Below are 17,209 nucleotides of genomic sequence, written 5' to 3'. Positions count from 1 at the left end.
AGAAGTTCTAGTATTGGTTTCCTGACTAACCTATCCCTGCTCATTTTTTATCATCCTGAAATATCAGTCAGGCCTTTTGGATGGATGGATGATAAAGCATTGTTTTAGGGCACTACGTGTCTGGCCAAGAGTGGTGTATGGGAACTACTGAGTCACGGCCTGAACCTCTGATTGATCACCTGAGGCGAGCCATGAGTCAGCCAGAGGAGCACAGGTGAAGGCAATTGGGCTCCTAGACCTATTTAAGAGCTGGCTGCCAATGGGGAAGGATCTCGTCTGGAGATCCCTCGTTCTGGTGTTTTGTGGTGAGCCCAACTAAGGGTAACCCTTCCATTTATTTTCTTTTGTTATCGTAGTCCACTTTGCCTAAATTTCTTGTTTATATTGTGATTGTAATATCTTGATATCCATTGATTATACCAACAGTAAACTACAAAATAAATCTTGTTTGTGACGTTGGGAAAATTTTTCTTCAGGATCTCTTGAGCTATAGGTAATGAGTCAAGAAAAGCTAGTAATAAAAGTTGTTCTAAATTTTGGCCTAAACTTTTTGTCTTAAACGTTTTACAAGAAAAGTAGCCTCATTTACTTGTGAAATCACAGATTCTACTGCTATGAAACATTTGAAAATTAAGCCTGAAGTCTAGCCTTGCTTTACTTCTAATACTATTGTTTTGCATGCTCTGTAAACTGTAAGTGCATTTTAAGCTGATTACAGGCTGTATGCTGTCTTCACATTGTTGAAAATATCTTTGTATTCTATTCAAAGAGGCAAGTGAGGGTCTGGTCTTGTTAAAATCAGTAGAAGTTGGCAGTTGAACACAGCAGGGCTTAAAGTTTACCTGAGAATGCTTAAGATACCTTGAATAGCCTTTCTTCTTGTTTTTGTAACAAGATCCTCTGTTTCCCAGATGGGAATTTGTACCCCAAGCCCACCAACAAAAAGATATTTTGGCATTCTCAGTCAGCTTGAAATGGCTGAAATATCGGAATCTCTTTTTCTCCTGTAGTCATGTTGTAACCTAATGGTCTCCAAACTTTTTTGGTTGCACATCACTATTCGCAAATAACTTTGAGTACACTTCCCTCAGAATAGCTTATTTATATATTTATAAGGCACATACATGCAGTGCTCAACTTCTTGTACTTTCTACATTGTTTGCAAACCCTAGTTTGCGGTGCCCTGCTGTAAGCCACAAAATTCCCATGGAGATATCAGGCAAGCAGGCAGATGTGCATTTTGAACTGCAGTCTGTTAACAGAGAGCTTTTTATTTGGATCAGCGTTTGGTCAAAACATAGAACTGTAGACTGTGATTTGTGCAAAATGGAAGCAACATTTCATTTGTCAGTATTCACTTTGCTTCTAGAATGCTTTCCCCTTTGCCACAGGATTTGTGCATGCGAGATGCCAGAATTATGGGAATGCTACTGATAGCAGACAGGTTGACAGATCCATGATGGATCTCCACGTGGAAGTAGATTGTGTGCAGTAAAGAATATCTGTGTTACAGTACAGATATGCTGTAGATCTGTGTCACTGTTGTTTAATAAAAAAAAAAAAAATCACTAGAGTACTGAGCTGATTCTGCAGCAATTCGCCCCGAGACAAAATGATTTAGTGCTATTATTATTTTGGTAAATAGTATTATTTGGTAAAAGTTGCTGAACACAGGGATAATACAACTGTTCTGGGTAACTCTATGACTTAATATTCACTTTGTTTGCAATCCCTGTGATGGAGGGATTGATCTGTTCCCTTAGATAATGATTTTCTGCTAACGGTAGGTTAGTGGTAGTAATGATTGTGAATATTTTATTAACAGCAGGTTACCAAGTCTTTTTAGTGGGCTGGGAGGGTTAAAAGAAAATATTTCTTTGCATATACTATGGGATTGGAGCTTCTACAGTTGGACATATGGCAGTTGCTTAATAGCTATTTCCTTGACATCTGTTCATGTGGCTTCTGTTACTAACCTTGTTCAGCACAGTTCTGTACACCTTCTAGCGTACAAATTTTACATAAGTCTATCTATGAGAACTTCAGGAATGTTGCTATCCATGTATCAGACAAAGAAATGGAAGACCACATGCTGCCTGAGAGAATGTTGTCCCGTAAGTTCACTGTTCTTTGTAATTGTGAGGTAGGTTTTCCCCTAGGATCTCTGTTTTATTTCTGAGCACATCTTGCAGTTGCAGGCATAAAAATGTCAAAAGTATTTTGTCTTTTCTGAAATATTGTCTTCCTTCTAGCAAATTGAGTTTATTTTCATGTGTCTACAAATCACTGAAATATTGAACAGAACTGTCAGTAGTATGAAAAAAGAAAGGTTAATAGTTTTTGAAAATAATGTTTTTAAAATTGCTAAGAACTGTCAGTGGTTACTGCCAGGAATGATAGTGTTATTATTATAACTTTTACAGATAAATTAGTGCAGAAGCCCTCTGAGAGTAGTGTGTACACATATCTGGACAAAGAATTTTGATTATCTTAAAATTACTTAAATGGATTTCTAGTGAGATCAGATTTCTTATTTTTTTTTTCCCCATAAATGCTTGCAGTAGTCAGCACAGTATGTACTGTGGAAAATCAATTCATATTGTTGGCACTTTTTGTTTTGGGTGCTGGAAGGGGAGCTTGGAAGCATAGGGAGAAGATATGAAGTTTCCTTTATACTCAATAAGCCAGACTTCACTTAAGTCTATTCTCAGGATGCTCCATTGGGCATCCCTTCATTACTGCTCTCTAATTAGGTAACAGTTCTCTTCAGGACCTAGGCAGATTTAGAGATGACAGGCTGAAGAGCTGAAAAGAACAGCTGTCATTAAAGATTTTCTTAATTGCATCATTAGAGGCTACTGAGAATCTGATCTTTCCCAGGTTTCAACAGCTATAGTGATTCAGTGGATTGATGTCTTTGTCAGCACTGAAGATTCTGGCTTGTAACAATGATAATGAATTAAAATGCTTTGTAAATGAATTTGATGAAACTCTTATGCCATTGAGCCCAATTTTCTGAATTAATCCTGAGTCATCAGCATCTGCCAGAACAAAGAAAAATCTGAATTAGGGTTTGGGTTATCAGAGACAAAAGTGAGTAGTAAATGATCAGTGCCAAGATAGGGGAGTAGGTTAGGGATAATTGTAGCACAGGCATGATTTCCCAGTGTGCAGACAAAGCTCACAGTGGCATTAGAAATTTTATTAGGTAGAGCAGCAGCCAAAAGCATTATTAACTGCCAGTGGGTTCTTCAGCACCTGTTGGGACCAGCTGGGTCCCAGATTGGCTGGAAGAAATTATTCTTGTTTAGCTATGTGCCTGACTGCCTTAAGTAGCAGGTAGCTGCACTGATGTTGTGCAATGGATTACTGCACCAAAGCCTGGGATTGCCTCATATTTTCTATTAAGATTGAAGGTTGAGACAGTAAGAACACGAAAAATAGCTCTACTGCTAATTCATATTTGAGTTCCTGAAGGCCTAGGATAAAAAGTCAGCAAAAGCACAGTGCTGCAATTTTATCCATTGCCAGAATATGTTCCTCAGGTAAGTATCCGTAAGATTTAAATTGCAGCAGTAGTTCAGAGAATATAGTCTGAACAGATTATTTAAAAAAAAAAAAAAAATTTTTTTTTTATTTCTTTATTTTGGTTTGGGGAGAGGGCTCCACTAGATTAACTGAAGCTTAAGAATGGGAAGAACTGTCCTGTGGATAACTACATGAAGATTGAACTTGAAGCTGCTTTTAGTGTTGCATTGCAACGCTACTGCTGGTTAATATAAATGTAATACGTGCTAAAAATCTGCATGGAATGAGTCTATGAAAATTACATATACTAAAGATTATTGAATGCATTGCAACCATAACTAGTTCAGAAAGTGTCTGAACTAAAAATGATTGGAGACTGTCAAAGTATTTGAGAAATATATTTCATGTGCCTTTATGCTCTCCTAGAGGTTTTCAGTTTTTTGTATTGCTTGAGATGATATCAGGCTATTGTTTACACTTATTCTCAGTACTCCATTTTTGTAGCATTGTGACACATTTTGTGGTGAGAGGAGATTGTTATAGTAGTTTAAACTGTTTAAATTTGTTTGTACATGTTTATGCATGCTTTTGACCTAGCATGAGCCTCAGTCAGAGATCACGTAATTCTAGAACCATAGAAAGGCCTGAGTTGGAAGGGACCTTAAAAATCACCCAGTTTCAACGCACCTGCCATGGGCAGGATGGCCACCCACCACATGAAGCTGCCCAGGGTCCCATCCAACATCCAACCTAGTCTTGAGCACCTCCAGGGGTGGGGCATCTACACCTTCTCTGTGCATCCTGTTCTAGCGCCTCACCACCCTGTGAGCAGAAAAATTTCTTCCTAAAATCTGATCACAGAACTGTACAGGTTGGAAGGGACCCATTGGATCAGTTCCATCCCCCCTACTAAGCAGGTTCCCTACTGTAGGTTGCTCAGGAAAGTGTCCCGATGGGTTTGGAATATCTCCAGAGAAAGAGACTCTGTAGTCTCCCTAGGGAGCCTGTTCCAGTTATCTGTAACCCACAGTCTTCCCTATTTTAGCTTAAAACCATTCATCCCTCTTCTGTCACTATCAGACTATGTAAAAAGTCCTGTTTGTAAGCTCCCTTCAAGTACTGGAAGGCCACAATGAGATCTCCCAGAGATTGTTCTTCTCCAAGCTGAAAAGCCTTTCTTCCCAGGAGAACTGCTCCAGCCGTCTGATCTTATTTGTGGCCCTTCTTTAGATTCATTCCAACAACTATGTATGCTTCTTGTGCTGGAGGCTCCAGGCCCAGGTGCAGTAATCCAGGTGGAACCTCATGGGAGCAGCAATGCTGGCCACCCCTCTTTTGATGCAGCCTGGAACACTGTTGGCCTTCCAGGCTGCAAGAGCTGGCTCATGTCCAACTTTTTGTCTATCTGGACCTCCAGATAATCTACAGCAGGGCTGCTCTCAAGTTCTTCTTCTCAAATCCTGTACACTTATCTGGGTTTGTCCTGACCCAAGTGTAACACCTTGCGTTTGGCCTTGTTGATCTCATTAAGTTCACATGGACCCAGTTTTCAAGCTTGTCTTGGTCCCTCCAGATGGTATCCATTTCTTCTGTCATACCAGCTGCCTCACTCAGCTTGGTGTTATCCACAAACTTGATGAAAGTGTACTTGATCCCGCAGGGATGAATATGGCTTGGTGATTTCTAATTATGTTCTGCTAGAGGCTTAAAGCGTGGCTAAAATTTCAGACAAAAGGTGCTGAGGATATACTGTGATGTAACCCAGCGGTGACTCAGCACCACACATTCATTTGCTCACTCGCACCCCTTTCCAGTGAGATGGCAGTGAGAATAAAAAAAGACAAAGTAGAACATGTGGGCTGTGATAAAAGTATATACTAAGTTAGAGAAAAGGAAAAGGCAAAAATATATATGTGAATTCTGTTTTCTCCCAGCTGTTTGGGCCCTTTGCTGAGAATGTCCTTGGCTCTGTGTGGCGCTGTTTAGCGGCAATGATAAACATAGGTGTGTTATCAACATTGTTTTGTCCCTAAAACCAAAGCATAGCTTCAAACCAGGCACTGTGAAGAGAAAGCAATTCTGTCCCAGCTGAAACTAAGACAGGGTACTAGTCCAGTTTATTTCCAGTGCTCTACATTTGCTTTTTTTTGGATTAGTCATATCTATTTAAGGGTTAATTCTACCATATTTGTTGGAATTGGGCTGCCATTAAAAATAGTTTTGAGGTTATGGTTATAACAAATAATGTTTGAGCTGTAGTTTATCTTGGGCTGTAACAGCTGTTCATTTCCAATGTGCAGCTAGTTTCCTGATTATTCTGAGGAATAGGTGTTTTGAGATCATAATCTCATTTAGTATTCTGTTAATTGCAATCACTCCTAAGATGGACAGAATTCTTTTGTTTTGAATGGCTGTCCAGAGCCTTTTGGAGGGGCTTGTTTTATTATTGACTAACCAATGTGACAAGGAGCTTCTTGTTCTCTCGAATAACTTAGAAGCAATGTAAATTTGTAGTGGGCTTGACTTTGCATTGCCGAGCCAATGAGCAGAAATGTCTCTGTAAATTGAATTTTAACTATCTGAAACAAAGAGCAAAGCACACCACCATGCACTTGCTTACTTTACCTAGACATAGAAACGTTACTGGGTAAATACAAGGGCTACTCCAGAAGTAATGCAGTCTACTTTTTTTTTTTTACTGGCTTACAACATCAGAGGGAAATGTTGGTGGTGTGGCAGTAGAGGTTGAACCTTCCCACCGATGTTTGATTACATGTTGTTGCTGTGCGACAGATGGCAGCAGAGGGGCAGTCTGACACAATGACATCTGACATGGAAGTGCATATGAAGCAAAGGTGTGTCACTGAATTCCTCCACGTGGAAATAATGGCACCCACTGACGTTCATCAAAGCTTGCTGAAAATTTCTGGAGACCAAACAGCGTGCGCAGTGAGATGGTTAGTGGTGCATTTCGGCAGTGGCAGTAGTGGGCCACCTCTGCTGGTGCACATTTTAATGAGAATGGCATGCAGACTCTTGTTCATTGCTAGAAAAAAAATGCATTGCTAATGGTGTTGAAAAATAATGTTGTGTAGGTGAGAGTTTGCCTATGTAATAGTGTTATATCTCTTTGTATCCATTGTAGTTTCCATGGAAATATATAGGAGGCATTACTTTCAGAGCAGTCTGCGTGCATCATGGTCTTAGGTTCAATTTGGGTGAAATTTGCTTGGCTTATGAATGTTCTTGAGAAGTTATTCATTGCATCAGTGTGCATCTGAATACCCTTACTTCATTAATATGAAATTGTAATCCAACCAAAAATAGAGGTATTTCTGGAGAATGTGTTGTTGTGATAGAGCATAAAGCATCCACTTTCCATTTATTGTCTTTTATTGTGTATCTTATTGTATTTGTGAATAACTCTCACTTCTGTAGCCAGTATTTTTACTATTCTCAGAAGTGCAGTGAAATACACCTAGAATTTTCTGAGTTAATATTTTCTGTCCAAGAAGATGGAGAGCTTGCTTGAAATATTCTATTGTTTGAAATATTTCAGTGTATACTCTGTATAATGGATCTTTGCCTAATTTTTATTTGTGTAGTCAATTTCTTAATGCAATTCTTTATCTTCTACCTATAACTTTGCGTAGTTTCATGCTTTGTGATAGAAAAATGCATTCTTTCCAAAGTAAGTATGATAAACTTATTAAAATAGCATAGAAGCAAACCAATATGTTGAATTTGTGATTAGGTTACATTTTAATTAGAAGAATATGTATTCATAGTGGTTTTTGTTGTTAATTCTAATTAAAACAATGAACTCCTTGAGAGCTCAGTCTGCTGCAATCTGTAGCCTTCAAATTTCATAGACTCACGCACAAGAAAATATTCAGTAATTTATCAGTGGCAATGTCACAATAAATGCTGTACTCCCTGTTGGTCTTAGATTTATAGGGTTTTTTGTTTGTTTTTCTCTGTAACTCAGAGCAATCTTGCAGGAAACATCTTTATGCAGGAGAACAGTATAGCAGAAAGAAAAAAATAGTAATAGCTGTGCTTTGGCACTGGAAAACATTCCTGAAATAACCTGTTAGATTCTGTTTGCCACAGGTTATTCATCTACTTAAGCAGAGCTGTCTTTATCTTTTTCTGAGAGATCTGTGTAACAGCACTGAAGAAATGGGCTTTCCTGGTGTTCTTATCAAAGCTTGCTAAGTACTTTGCAAATGGATTGACCTAAATTCACAGAATTGAGGTGCTTTGACATAGAGATTTTTGATTTTTAGTTAATTACTCAGGTGCCATACAGAAGGCACAAAATTATTTTATGGAAGCCAACATGGTAGAAATGCCAAAGAGAGGAACAAAGCTCATGTCATGTTTTTTAGAAGTATTGGAAAGATGTTTTGCAATCTTCCCAGTATTCCTGTGGCTGAATCTAAGATCAGGTTTGTCTTCGCAAGAAGAAACACTGCAAGAAATAAACTCAGAGAAGTAACTAGTTTCGTAATTTCTTGGGTGATGTACAAGTAGCTGGGGAAACATGACTTCACGTTGCTTCTTAGAATCAGGTATGATTACATGAAAGAAATATTTTAAAAAGAGATCCTCAGCTTCCTCTGTTTTTCACACAGAGCTCAGATGGAAAGGAACTGAGATCCAGAGTGGCATGCTCACTTTTTTCTATACTACTCATTACTTTGCACATTTATACTTCGATATTCCACCGTGCTCTGAACTGTTGCCTGTCACTGAGTATCTACATTTTTGATTATATCACTGGGGCAGCTGAAACCAAATACTTGATGCAATGGAGATATTGATTATTGATTATAATAGTGGCATTTTTTTCTTTTCTTTCCTCTCCATTTTTTTTTTTTTTCCATTAGTGAATGTGATATCATCAACAAGATGATAAGTGACATGACTTTCGCAGGAGGAGGTTAGGAAAAGAGTATTTTGTTTCTAAATTTATAAGCTAATTTATAAATGGAAAATGTGTGAGGAGAGTAAGAAGTAGAAAGAGTGATGAACTAATATATTGTAGAAGACCTACATAAAGCATCAATTATTTTTCTGAGTCACAAAACTACTATTATCTAAGGTCAAAGAAGCCCAGGGAGAAGAAGCTAGAGAGAAAATGCTATTTAAATACTGAGTCAAGGTCTTTTCTGCTTCTCCCACTGCCATGCCAGTTAGGAGGTTGGGTGTGCACATGGAGCTGACAGTGGGCAGAACCAACTGACCACACCTGACCAAAGGGATGTCTTGTACCATAAGACATCGTGATCAACAGTAAAACCAGATGGAGTTGGCCAGTGGGGCTGCTCAGGGACTGTCTGGGCTTCATCCTGCTGGTGGCAAGCAACAGCACTGTGCATCATTTCTTGCTCAAGCTGTGAATCCCATAAATTGGGATTTGCATAGAAAAGAAAGGAGAATTGTGGATTGAAGCAGCAGGAAAGAAGGAGGAAATCAGTCAACAGGATTCTCATTTTGTGCTTCATCTGTCCCATTAACTTAAGGCAGGATTCCTCATTTGAAATATTTTAGTTGGTTCACAACCTCTAAAATCGGGCAATTTTATAATCTTGCTTATCTTAGTGACAAAAAGTTACTGCAGTTACTAACACTACATTTTTATTATTTCATTATAGTAAAAAAGTGAATGCTTTGTTTGTTAACAATCTTTGCACAGCAGAATTTTGTTCATGCATCTGGTTGTTTTCCAGTGTACCAATCTACCACGTAGGTGCTTCAAGATTTCCCATTTGGCCAGAATGGAATGAAGCTGACATCAGTGCAGAAAAATGGGATTCTGCAAAAGTTGGAAAAGAGAAAGAAAAGGCTGGGAAAAGTCCTATCTCTGTAAGTTGTGTGACCTGTGTGTTTTTTGTTTTGTTTTTTGTACCTTGTCAGTTTTTGTACTTGAAGTTATGACAAATAATCTATTAAAATTATTTTTTGCAGGTAATATTTTCAACATTTCTTTTCTATAACTTTAAGAAGTTTCATAACAAAATAGATGAATAAATAAATATGTTGTGCACTGTTCATTTGCTACATCTTAAAGGAAATGTTAATACTAGTATCACTTTAATAGTTTAAAAACTTATAACCCCCCAAATCTATTTCATAGCACAATTGAAGCTGAGGATGTGGGAAGAAGACAAACTGTTGTAACATGCACAATCCTTTCTATGCAGGCTCTTTGAATTCAAAAGCTTGAATGCACCTATCTTAGCAGTGTTTTTATGTGGAAAAACTGCAGGTTGAGGTCTTTCCTATTGCACACCTCAGTTTGTGGGCGTACTAAACTGTTTGCAGTTCTGGAGTGTAGAGGATCTGCTGTTACATTGCATAAAGTAAAACATTTAGCAGACACAGAAAATCCTCAGCCCTTCCAGTTCTAGAATGTCTTTTGAATCTTGTTTGACTATCAGTTGGGCTTGAAAGTGTGGTTACTTCCTTCATATGCTTTATAGAGTTTGTGTTGCGGATTGGTATGTTGAAGGAACTTACACAATGAAGCAAATGAGATATAAATGTGGAAAAATAGTTTGGGAGACTTTTAGTTTAGGTTTTGGTTGCCTGTTTTTTTTTTTTTTTTTTTTTTTTTTCATGACTGTGAGATGTATTTTCAATTGCCTTCCTTTGATCAGTAAGTACTCAAAGCATTGTTTTTCCACCCTAGAAACTCTTTCTCTTAGTTGGCCTGTAAAAGACATGATTTGGCCTATGAAGCACACAGGAACGTATAGTAAATCTAAATCTATTTAACATTCTTGGCACGAATAGAATGCAGTAACTGTGTAGCTGATCAGTTTCTCAGGCAATATGATCAGTATCAGAGGCACGTGCTCGTCCTACATTGTGCTCTTAGGTAAACAGGTATCCTGATGCTTTCTGGTTATGCGGAGAGTAAGTATCACTTTGAAATGGAAATCTGAAAAGTATATGATGCCTTCTCTTCAGTGGTTACTTCATAAATTAACTCATGGGCGTATAGTTGTAGCTCTCCTCATTTCTATGGCAATTTCAATTGCTTCATGTATAAATGATTGCTTCAGAAATTTACTTTAAGATTTCAACTTTAAAAACTTTAGAAATAGTGACTTAGAAAAAATACTTAGGAATGACATGACAGATTGGCGTCTTGAATAAAACATTTAAACATTTCAGGTGGGGAGGGAGGGGGTTCTCAGTGGTGGGAAAGAGTGGAAACATTCAGTGTAGAACAGTTTGACAGTGCATACCACACTGATTTCTCTGAACAGAATAAGCAGTTTTTGTGCTGAATTGTCAGTTTGGACTTTACATTGTTTTAATCCTGTTATAGATATCGTGTAAACAAAAAATTACTTACATCTTGTGGAAAACACCATAGGCTAATTAATTTTTTTTTAAGTTACTTTTTCTTTGTTTTGTGTGTGTGTTTTTTACATAGCTTGTCTTTGATGATCCTGAAGGAAAAATAGAATTGCCAGCATCCTTAAAAGTACATTCGTGGAAACGACCACAAGAGTTTTCAGCAAATGAGGTAAGAAATAATCAAATCATAATGGAAACAAAGTCTACCCAGCTACGTCACAAGAGCAGAGGAAATTACTTCAAAAGATGGAGGTATTTGTATCCACATGATCATGTGTAGTCGTCCTGATCGTGTGACTGTTGTGCATCCAGGAGCTGTTAATCTGCACAGTGGTTAACGTGCATGCGCATCCTAGGGTTCACAGCATCTGAAGGGATGTAAAGTTTAATACCTTTCTTTATAGTGTTGGCTGTAATACATAATGTTTTAAATGATAATTTACAGTGTCTGAGTGCACCAGCACTTCCTGGTACAAAACAACATGGTATTGTACCCTTCCATCTCTGCTCTGCTTTTTTCCTCGATGTTCTTTTAAAAAGCGCCTGATGAGAGAGATGTCATCTTGTTTTGTGTTCCTGTTTTCTCACTTTTAAACATCAGTGTTATGGCAAAACAAGCTTTCTTTGTTCCAGCTAAGACATCTTGAGCAGTAAAATATCTTTTTCTGAAATCATGGATTAACTTAGTGTTAACATAGTACTTCTCACTCTCCCACCTTAAATATTGCATTTCAACTGTATGCATTCAGAATGTGTCTACATCTTTGACAGTACTTGTTTGGAAGGTAAACAGAATATTTTAAAATTGTGCAAAGCTTTTCTTCATTTTCATTTTTAAATGAATTGCAAAGAAAACAAGCAGCCTCCAATTTCAAAGGTTGGAGCGTTCTCCAGTGCAGTTGTTGATTTTTTTTTAGGTTTAAAGCATTTTTTCTTCAAATTAAACAAAGTTTTTAAGCACTGTGATCATCCTTAAACATTTTTAATGTTGTCATTTTTCCTTTTATCAGCTTGTCAGTTTTATTTCTTATTAACTAGACACTAAGCAGCTCCAAGATTCATTTTTAATGGAGGAATGGAAGAAATCAGGGAGGTAACTGACAAGACTGGAAGATTGGATGAGAAGTGCTGCCAACACACATAAACGGAGTAGAGGGATCTAAAAGATAAGGGCAGGAGCACAGAAAGCCATGGAAACATGTCTCTATATTAAAAATAAATTCAAAACTATATTTAGACCACTGTGAAGAAGAGGTTGGCTTTAAGAGCTGATTAAACTTAGGTGGTTGTTATAGTTCAATGTGTTTTGGATCAAATAGTGATAGTGATGAGGAGTATTGTAAGTTATTAAAACTTAATGTGAATCTGAAGTGATGGAAGGCTATTAAGTGCTATTTAGTGTGATAAACATAGAATCAAGCAGTGATCACCAATAAGTGATGAGAGGCACAGGGATACTTAGTTCAGTAAAATACAACCCTAATATAGTATTTCTAAAATGCTTGCAAGGAGGAAATCGACTGCATACATGAGTATTAGTAATCAAAATTATGTAATTCAAATAAAAGTTTGAGTACTTATGGATGGGCTGCTCTGAAAGAAATGATTTGATTTCTACTCTCTACTGTTTTGCCCCTTACAGTATGAAATGTAGACAAACTTTCAGCATTTGATAGGAAATTAAGAAAACAAGCAAACAATCTAAATGAACTTTTGCATCACATTGGAGGCGCAGGGAAATCTTGGAGTATGAAACAATGTTATCATTGATATTTAAGTGCAGAACTGCTAATATTGTGACTAATCTGATGAAATCTCTATATGCTTTTGTTTCTACTTTTAAATCTGATAAGAACAATTAGTAGTTTTAATTCTGAACGTCTGCGTTTAAAGACACTTTTAAGAAACACCAAGACAGCTAAAAGATTTCTAAGCCAGTAGCCTTTAGTTTGTGAAAGTCTAATAAAAGCTTGCAAAATATCTGATTTTTTTTATGTCATTACTGTTCAATTTTTTTCTGATAATTTAGCTATAGACTAATTAATTTTAACTAATCTACTTTCTCCTAGACTCCTGTGGTGGTCAAAAATGAGATCTCATGTGACCTTTTTTCAGCAAATGAACATTTATTTTGTAGTGAGGTAGGTGGAAATACAGAAATATTTAGTTTTTATTTGTGTGTTGCTTGTTTATTTCTTTGTTTGTCTATCTTTATTTATTCTCATCTCTTTTTAATCTTTGTGGTCAATCAGAATCACCAATTTAGTACAAGTTTGTTCTTGTAAAAAGGTATTCTTATTTTTTCCAAATAAACCATTATATTACCAGGCTGGTAATACTTTTGAAGCTATAGCATATTTAGTAGATCTGTATCTTAAAAAGAAATAAAACAGGATCTAAAATTAATTAAATTAATTAAAACTCAAATTTGAAATTTTAAAAATTGTTACCATTTGAAAACACATCTTCCCATTGTTCTTTGGCAAGTGACAAGCAGCATTATTTGTTGTGTGCCTGTACTCACTGTAATAAAATTCTTCGTTAAACAAGATTTTCAGAAAAATTTATCTGATTTTTTTTTTTTTTTTCAGTAAGCCATTGCTTATGGTTTTGTGTCATTTCTTCATTTAAAACAGGAGTCATTTTTATTTGCTCATCATGCTAATGTAAATTAATTTAATTAGAAAATATAAGCAGAATTTTTTTTTGTTGATGTATTTCTATTTGCTTTCAGCTGATGCGATGGATTATAAGTGAGATTTGTGCTCTCTGGAAAATATCTAATGAAAAAGCCTTGTCTATTGGAACATCCACGCTGTTTTGGAGGCCGTGGGAACATATTTATCCCTCCACTAAAACTGCTAAGGGACACATGCCTCTGTACAATAGCTATGGAAAATATGTAGTGAAATTGTATTGGATGGTGAGTACTTACCTTCAGCCATGTATAAATTTTATGCATTTAGCAGCATACATTTATACATTAGGAATAAAATGTATAATTGTTGAAAAGACATTTGCAGGAGGAGAAGTTTCGATGAATTTTTGGTGCATGTTAGTGAAAATTCATTAAACAGTTATTTATTTATTTTTTTACAACTTAGTACTTGATAGAACCAGTGGTTAACTGATAAGGAAAAATTATTTTTTTTGCAAATCGTGTAGAATAGATGCAGTTAGAATAGCTGCAATTAGACTAAGCTCAGTAAAACAGACTGTAAAAAGTCTGAGTAGTAATAAAATGCTATGAGACTGTTTCATTACTTCTGTGATATTATATGAAAATCCATAATATAGATCAAATTACAGTAGAATTCAATTTGTGGGAAAACAGAATTCTCTTACATACGTGTTCTGTTTCTGGATTACAAGTTCAGTGTTTTTTTCTTCCTTTTTTCCCCTCCACCATAGGGCTGCTGGAGAAAGATCACTGTGGATGACACTATGCCTTTTAGTGAAGAGGGTAATTTGTTACTGCCAGCTACAACATGTCAAACTGAACTTTGGCCAATGCTGCTGTCTAAAGCTATAATTAAGCTGGCAAATACTAGGTATGTTTTAGTCAACTCTCTCAGGTTGCTTTTTTTTGTGTGTGTGAAATTGTATGGGATTTGAAAAAAAAAATTAGTACATGTGGGGAATATATTTCACTGAAAGTTTTATAATGAGAAATACATTTCTGAAAGTTGAAATAGTAGATCAGTAAAGTGAGGCTCTCTGTGGGAACAGAAGGTACTTTTTTTAATTTTAAAATGTGTGTTTGTGTACTTATGCACAGAAAACTAAAAAAAAAAATCCACCACAAAACAGACAAAAAAACAGCAGCAAAACTGGAGTCATCTCCTTATCTGCTTTAGTTCTTTGCTATTATTCACAAACCTCTTAACATGTGGGGTTTTTTTCTGTCAAATGGAAATATTCAAGATGTTCTAATGAAGTAGTGCTTGTGATGTAATATGGGCAGTTAATATATTGCTTATTTGTTTAAAAAAAAAAAAAAAAGCTACTAGCTGCTCTAGAATTACAAGAAATGACATAATGGAATCTGATCCAAGAGGACTGAAGATGGTAATCTGCAATGTCCTTGATGGTTGTCCTGTTTGGTGAGATGGAAAAGTTGAAGGACTATGGAGACAGAATATTTGTCCCTCTGGGGTAGGCAAAAAGGCATCTTGTTTTCAAAGGAAGGAAGGAAAGTCTCCTTCATGCAGTTCAAGAGGAACAGCAGTGCATCCTGATGGGCATTCTGACTTTCCAGCTCACCTTTGAGGGAGAATACATTCACAGTTGAAACAGAGTACATAAGCAGAAGAGGGAGAAAAAGAAGGAGGCACTCAAGCTCATTGCTGTAGGAGAGGAAAAATATACTTTGGACAAATGAAGTTGTTTAGAAGTACTTCAGGGTAATTTAAAATTCTAAAAATTATACTTTGTTTTAGCTTAAAAATTGCCCTTTCAAATATTAATAATTTTGAATAGAATAAAGAGGGAAAGCAATGGAGTGGTGTTTTTCAACATGAAGCACTGTATATGTTACAATATTTTATTTTTGGTGGACTTTTATTAGCAGCGTATTCTGAAGGTCAGGTCTTGCACCTTATTATGCCTAATGTTTTAGATTTATTGAACTAAGTCTCATGGAAGTTTAATCATTTAGTGTACATTCTAGGTTATTTGCTGGATATTTCCTTTGTTTAAGAACTTTTTTTATATATTATTGTTACATACACTTTGAAAGACAAAATGAACTAATCAAACTGGAATGCCAAAGGGCTTTTATTTTAACAATAGTAAGCATTATAGATAAAAATGTATTATACAGTAATATAAAAGATGCTTGCAGAATGTTTTGCTAGCATTTATTTAAAAAAAAAAAAAAAAAAAAAAATGCTTGGCCTGATAGGAAAAAGGCCTTTAAAGTGCAAATCTTCATAGCCCTTCTTTGGATGCTCTCTAAAAGCTTTATGTCCTTTTCACATTGTGGCACATGAACCCACACTCTGCTTGAGGTGAGGCCACACAGCACAGAGCAGAGAGGACAACTCCTTTCCTCTCTCAATGGCAGCATTGGGCCTCACCCACCCCAGGGTACAGTTGGCCCTTTTGGCTGCCAGGGCTCACTGCTGGCTCATGTTCAACTTGCCTTCAGCCAGAACCCCCAGATCCCTTTCCACGGGGCTGCTTTCCAGCCTCTTGTACTCCACTCTGCGCATAGATCCATTTGAGAGTTATATGTGTTCTACTGGAAATGCATCCAAATGTTGTATGGAAATCTGGCACTCAGAGCAGTTGCTCGGGGAAAGGAAGTGTTAGACTTTTATCCCCTGTGGGTATGATGGGATTTCAGACCCAGTTCTCCAACACTGCAAAAAGAGACTTTTCTGTGTGTTGGTATAGATGTACTTGCTAACTATGTTGAAATGATGCCATTGTACAGAAGGGAGCACTAATAGAACAGTCTTAATGCAAAGGCACAGGAGCAAATAGAACCTGTAGGCCAGTCACCTGTGGGCTGGAAAATTGCCATTAACTATTTGATTTTAAGCAGTTCCCTTTTCTGATTATGTATGATCTTTCAGTGTAGGCTAAGAGTTTACTATGAATTGATTATAATATAGGTCTATGTAATGTCTGTTTTTGTCTTACAGTTTACGTGAAAATGAGAAAAGAGAGCTGGAGGAATTTACAGTTCTACATGCACTGACTGGATGGATACCAGAAGTTATTCCTCTCCAGTAAGTTTTTATATTAGACAATTCATATATTTGTTAATTATATAGTTCTATAAAGGATAATGAAAATTAAGCTGAGTCCTAGAAGTCCTTCTTTGTCAGTTTTGGGGACTGTAAGGTTTTAATTCTAGAACTTGCCTTCAAGCAATGCAGTTTTGTTGTGTTTTTATTTGCATGTAATTCAGTTGCTTGTAAACTTATTTATGATTATTATTCTTTCTTAAATGAATTTATTTTGGATTAATAATGAACCCTGTGGTGAAAACAGGGTGAGAGATATCTGTATACAAGATCAAAAAGATATAAAATATGTGCCAGTAATACTGATAGCTTTATATATTAATGTACTATTAAGAATATACTACTTGAATTTGAATTTGAAAGTAATCCATCTGATGTGATTTCTTTTATTTTAAATTGGAATACTTGCTACACTTCTATTTCCAAAAATAGTATTTCCAACCTACAACAATATTTTTTTTTCCTTGTTTCTTAAGTTTTAAGTCCATTAACATAATGGCATTCTGATTTTTTTACAGCTTGATATCATTATATTTTTATCAAATGAATAACTG

At 36.4% G+C, this 17,209-nt stretch overlaps 1 protein-coding gene across 1 annotated transcript in view; it reads left to right on the top strand.

Moving 5' to 3' along the window:
* Nucleotides 1-432: 432 nt before the first annotated feature.
* The window catches only part of ADGB (androglobin), a 71,499-nt gene continuing 54,722 nt past the window's right edge, over nucleotides 433-17,209 (top strand). The window contains exons 1-8 of the mRNA XM_042895214.1: nucleotides 433-493; nucleotides 6,322-6,485; nucleotides 9,264-9,399; nucleotides 10,979-11,071; nucleotides 12,972-13,043; nucleotides 13,637-13,825; nucleotides 14,314-14,453; nucleotides 16,551-16,637. Coding sequence (XP_042751148.1) covers nucleotides 6,322-6,485; nucleotides 9,264-9,399; nucleotides 10,979-11,071; nucleotides 12,972-13,043; nucleotides 13,637-13,825; nucleotides 14,314-14,453; nucleotides 16,551-16,637 — 881 coding nt within the window. The 5' untranslated portion in view covers nucleotides 433-493. The remainder of the gene's footprint in view (nucleotides 494-6,321; nucleotides 6,486-9,263; nucleotides 9,400-10,978; nucleotides 11,072-12,971; nucleotides 13,044-13,636; nucleotides 13,826-14,313; nucleotides 14,454-16,550; nucleotides 16,638-17,209) is intronic.

This window comes from Lagopus leucura, unplaced genomic scaffold (genome assembly GCF_019238085.1).
Source record: "Lagopus leucura isolate 7727_CA_CO unplaced genomic scaffold, USGS_WTPT01 Super-Scaffold_73, whole genome shotgun sequence".
NCBI classification, from domain to species: Eukaryota; Metazoa; Chordata; class Aves; order Galliformes; family Phasianidae; genus Lagopus; species Lagopus leucura.
The sequence above is the reverse complement of the archived record's forward strand: the minus strand, read 5'-3'. Positions and strand labels throughout refer to the sequence as shown.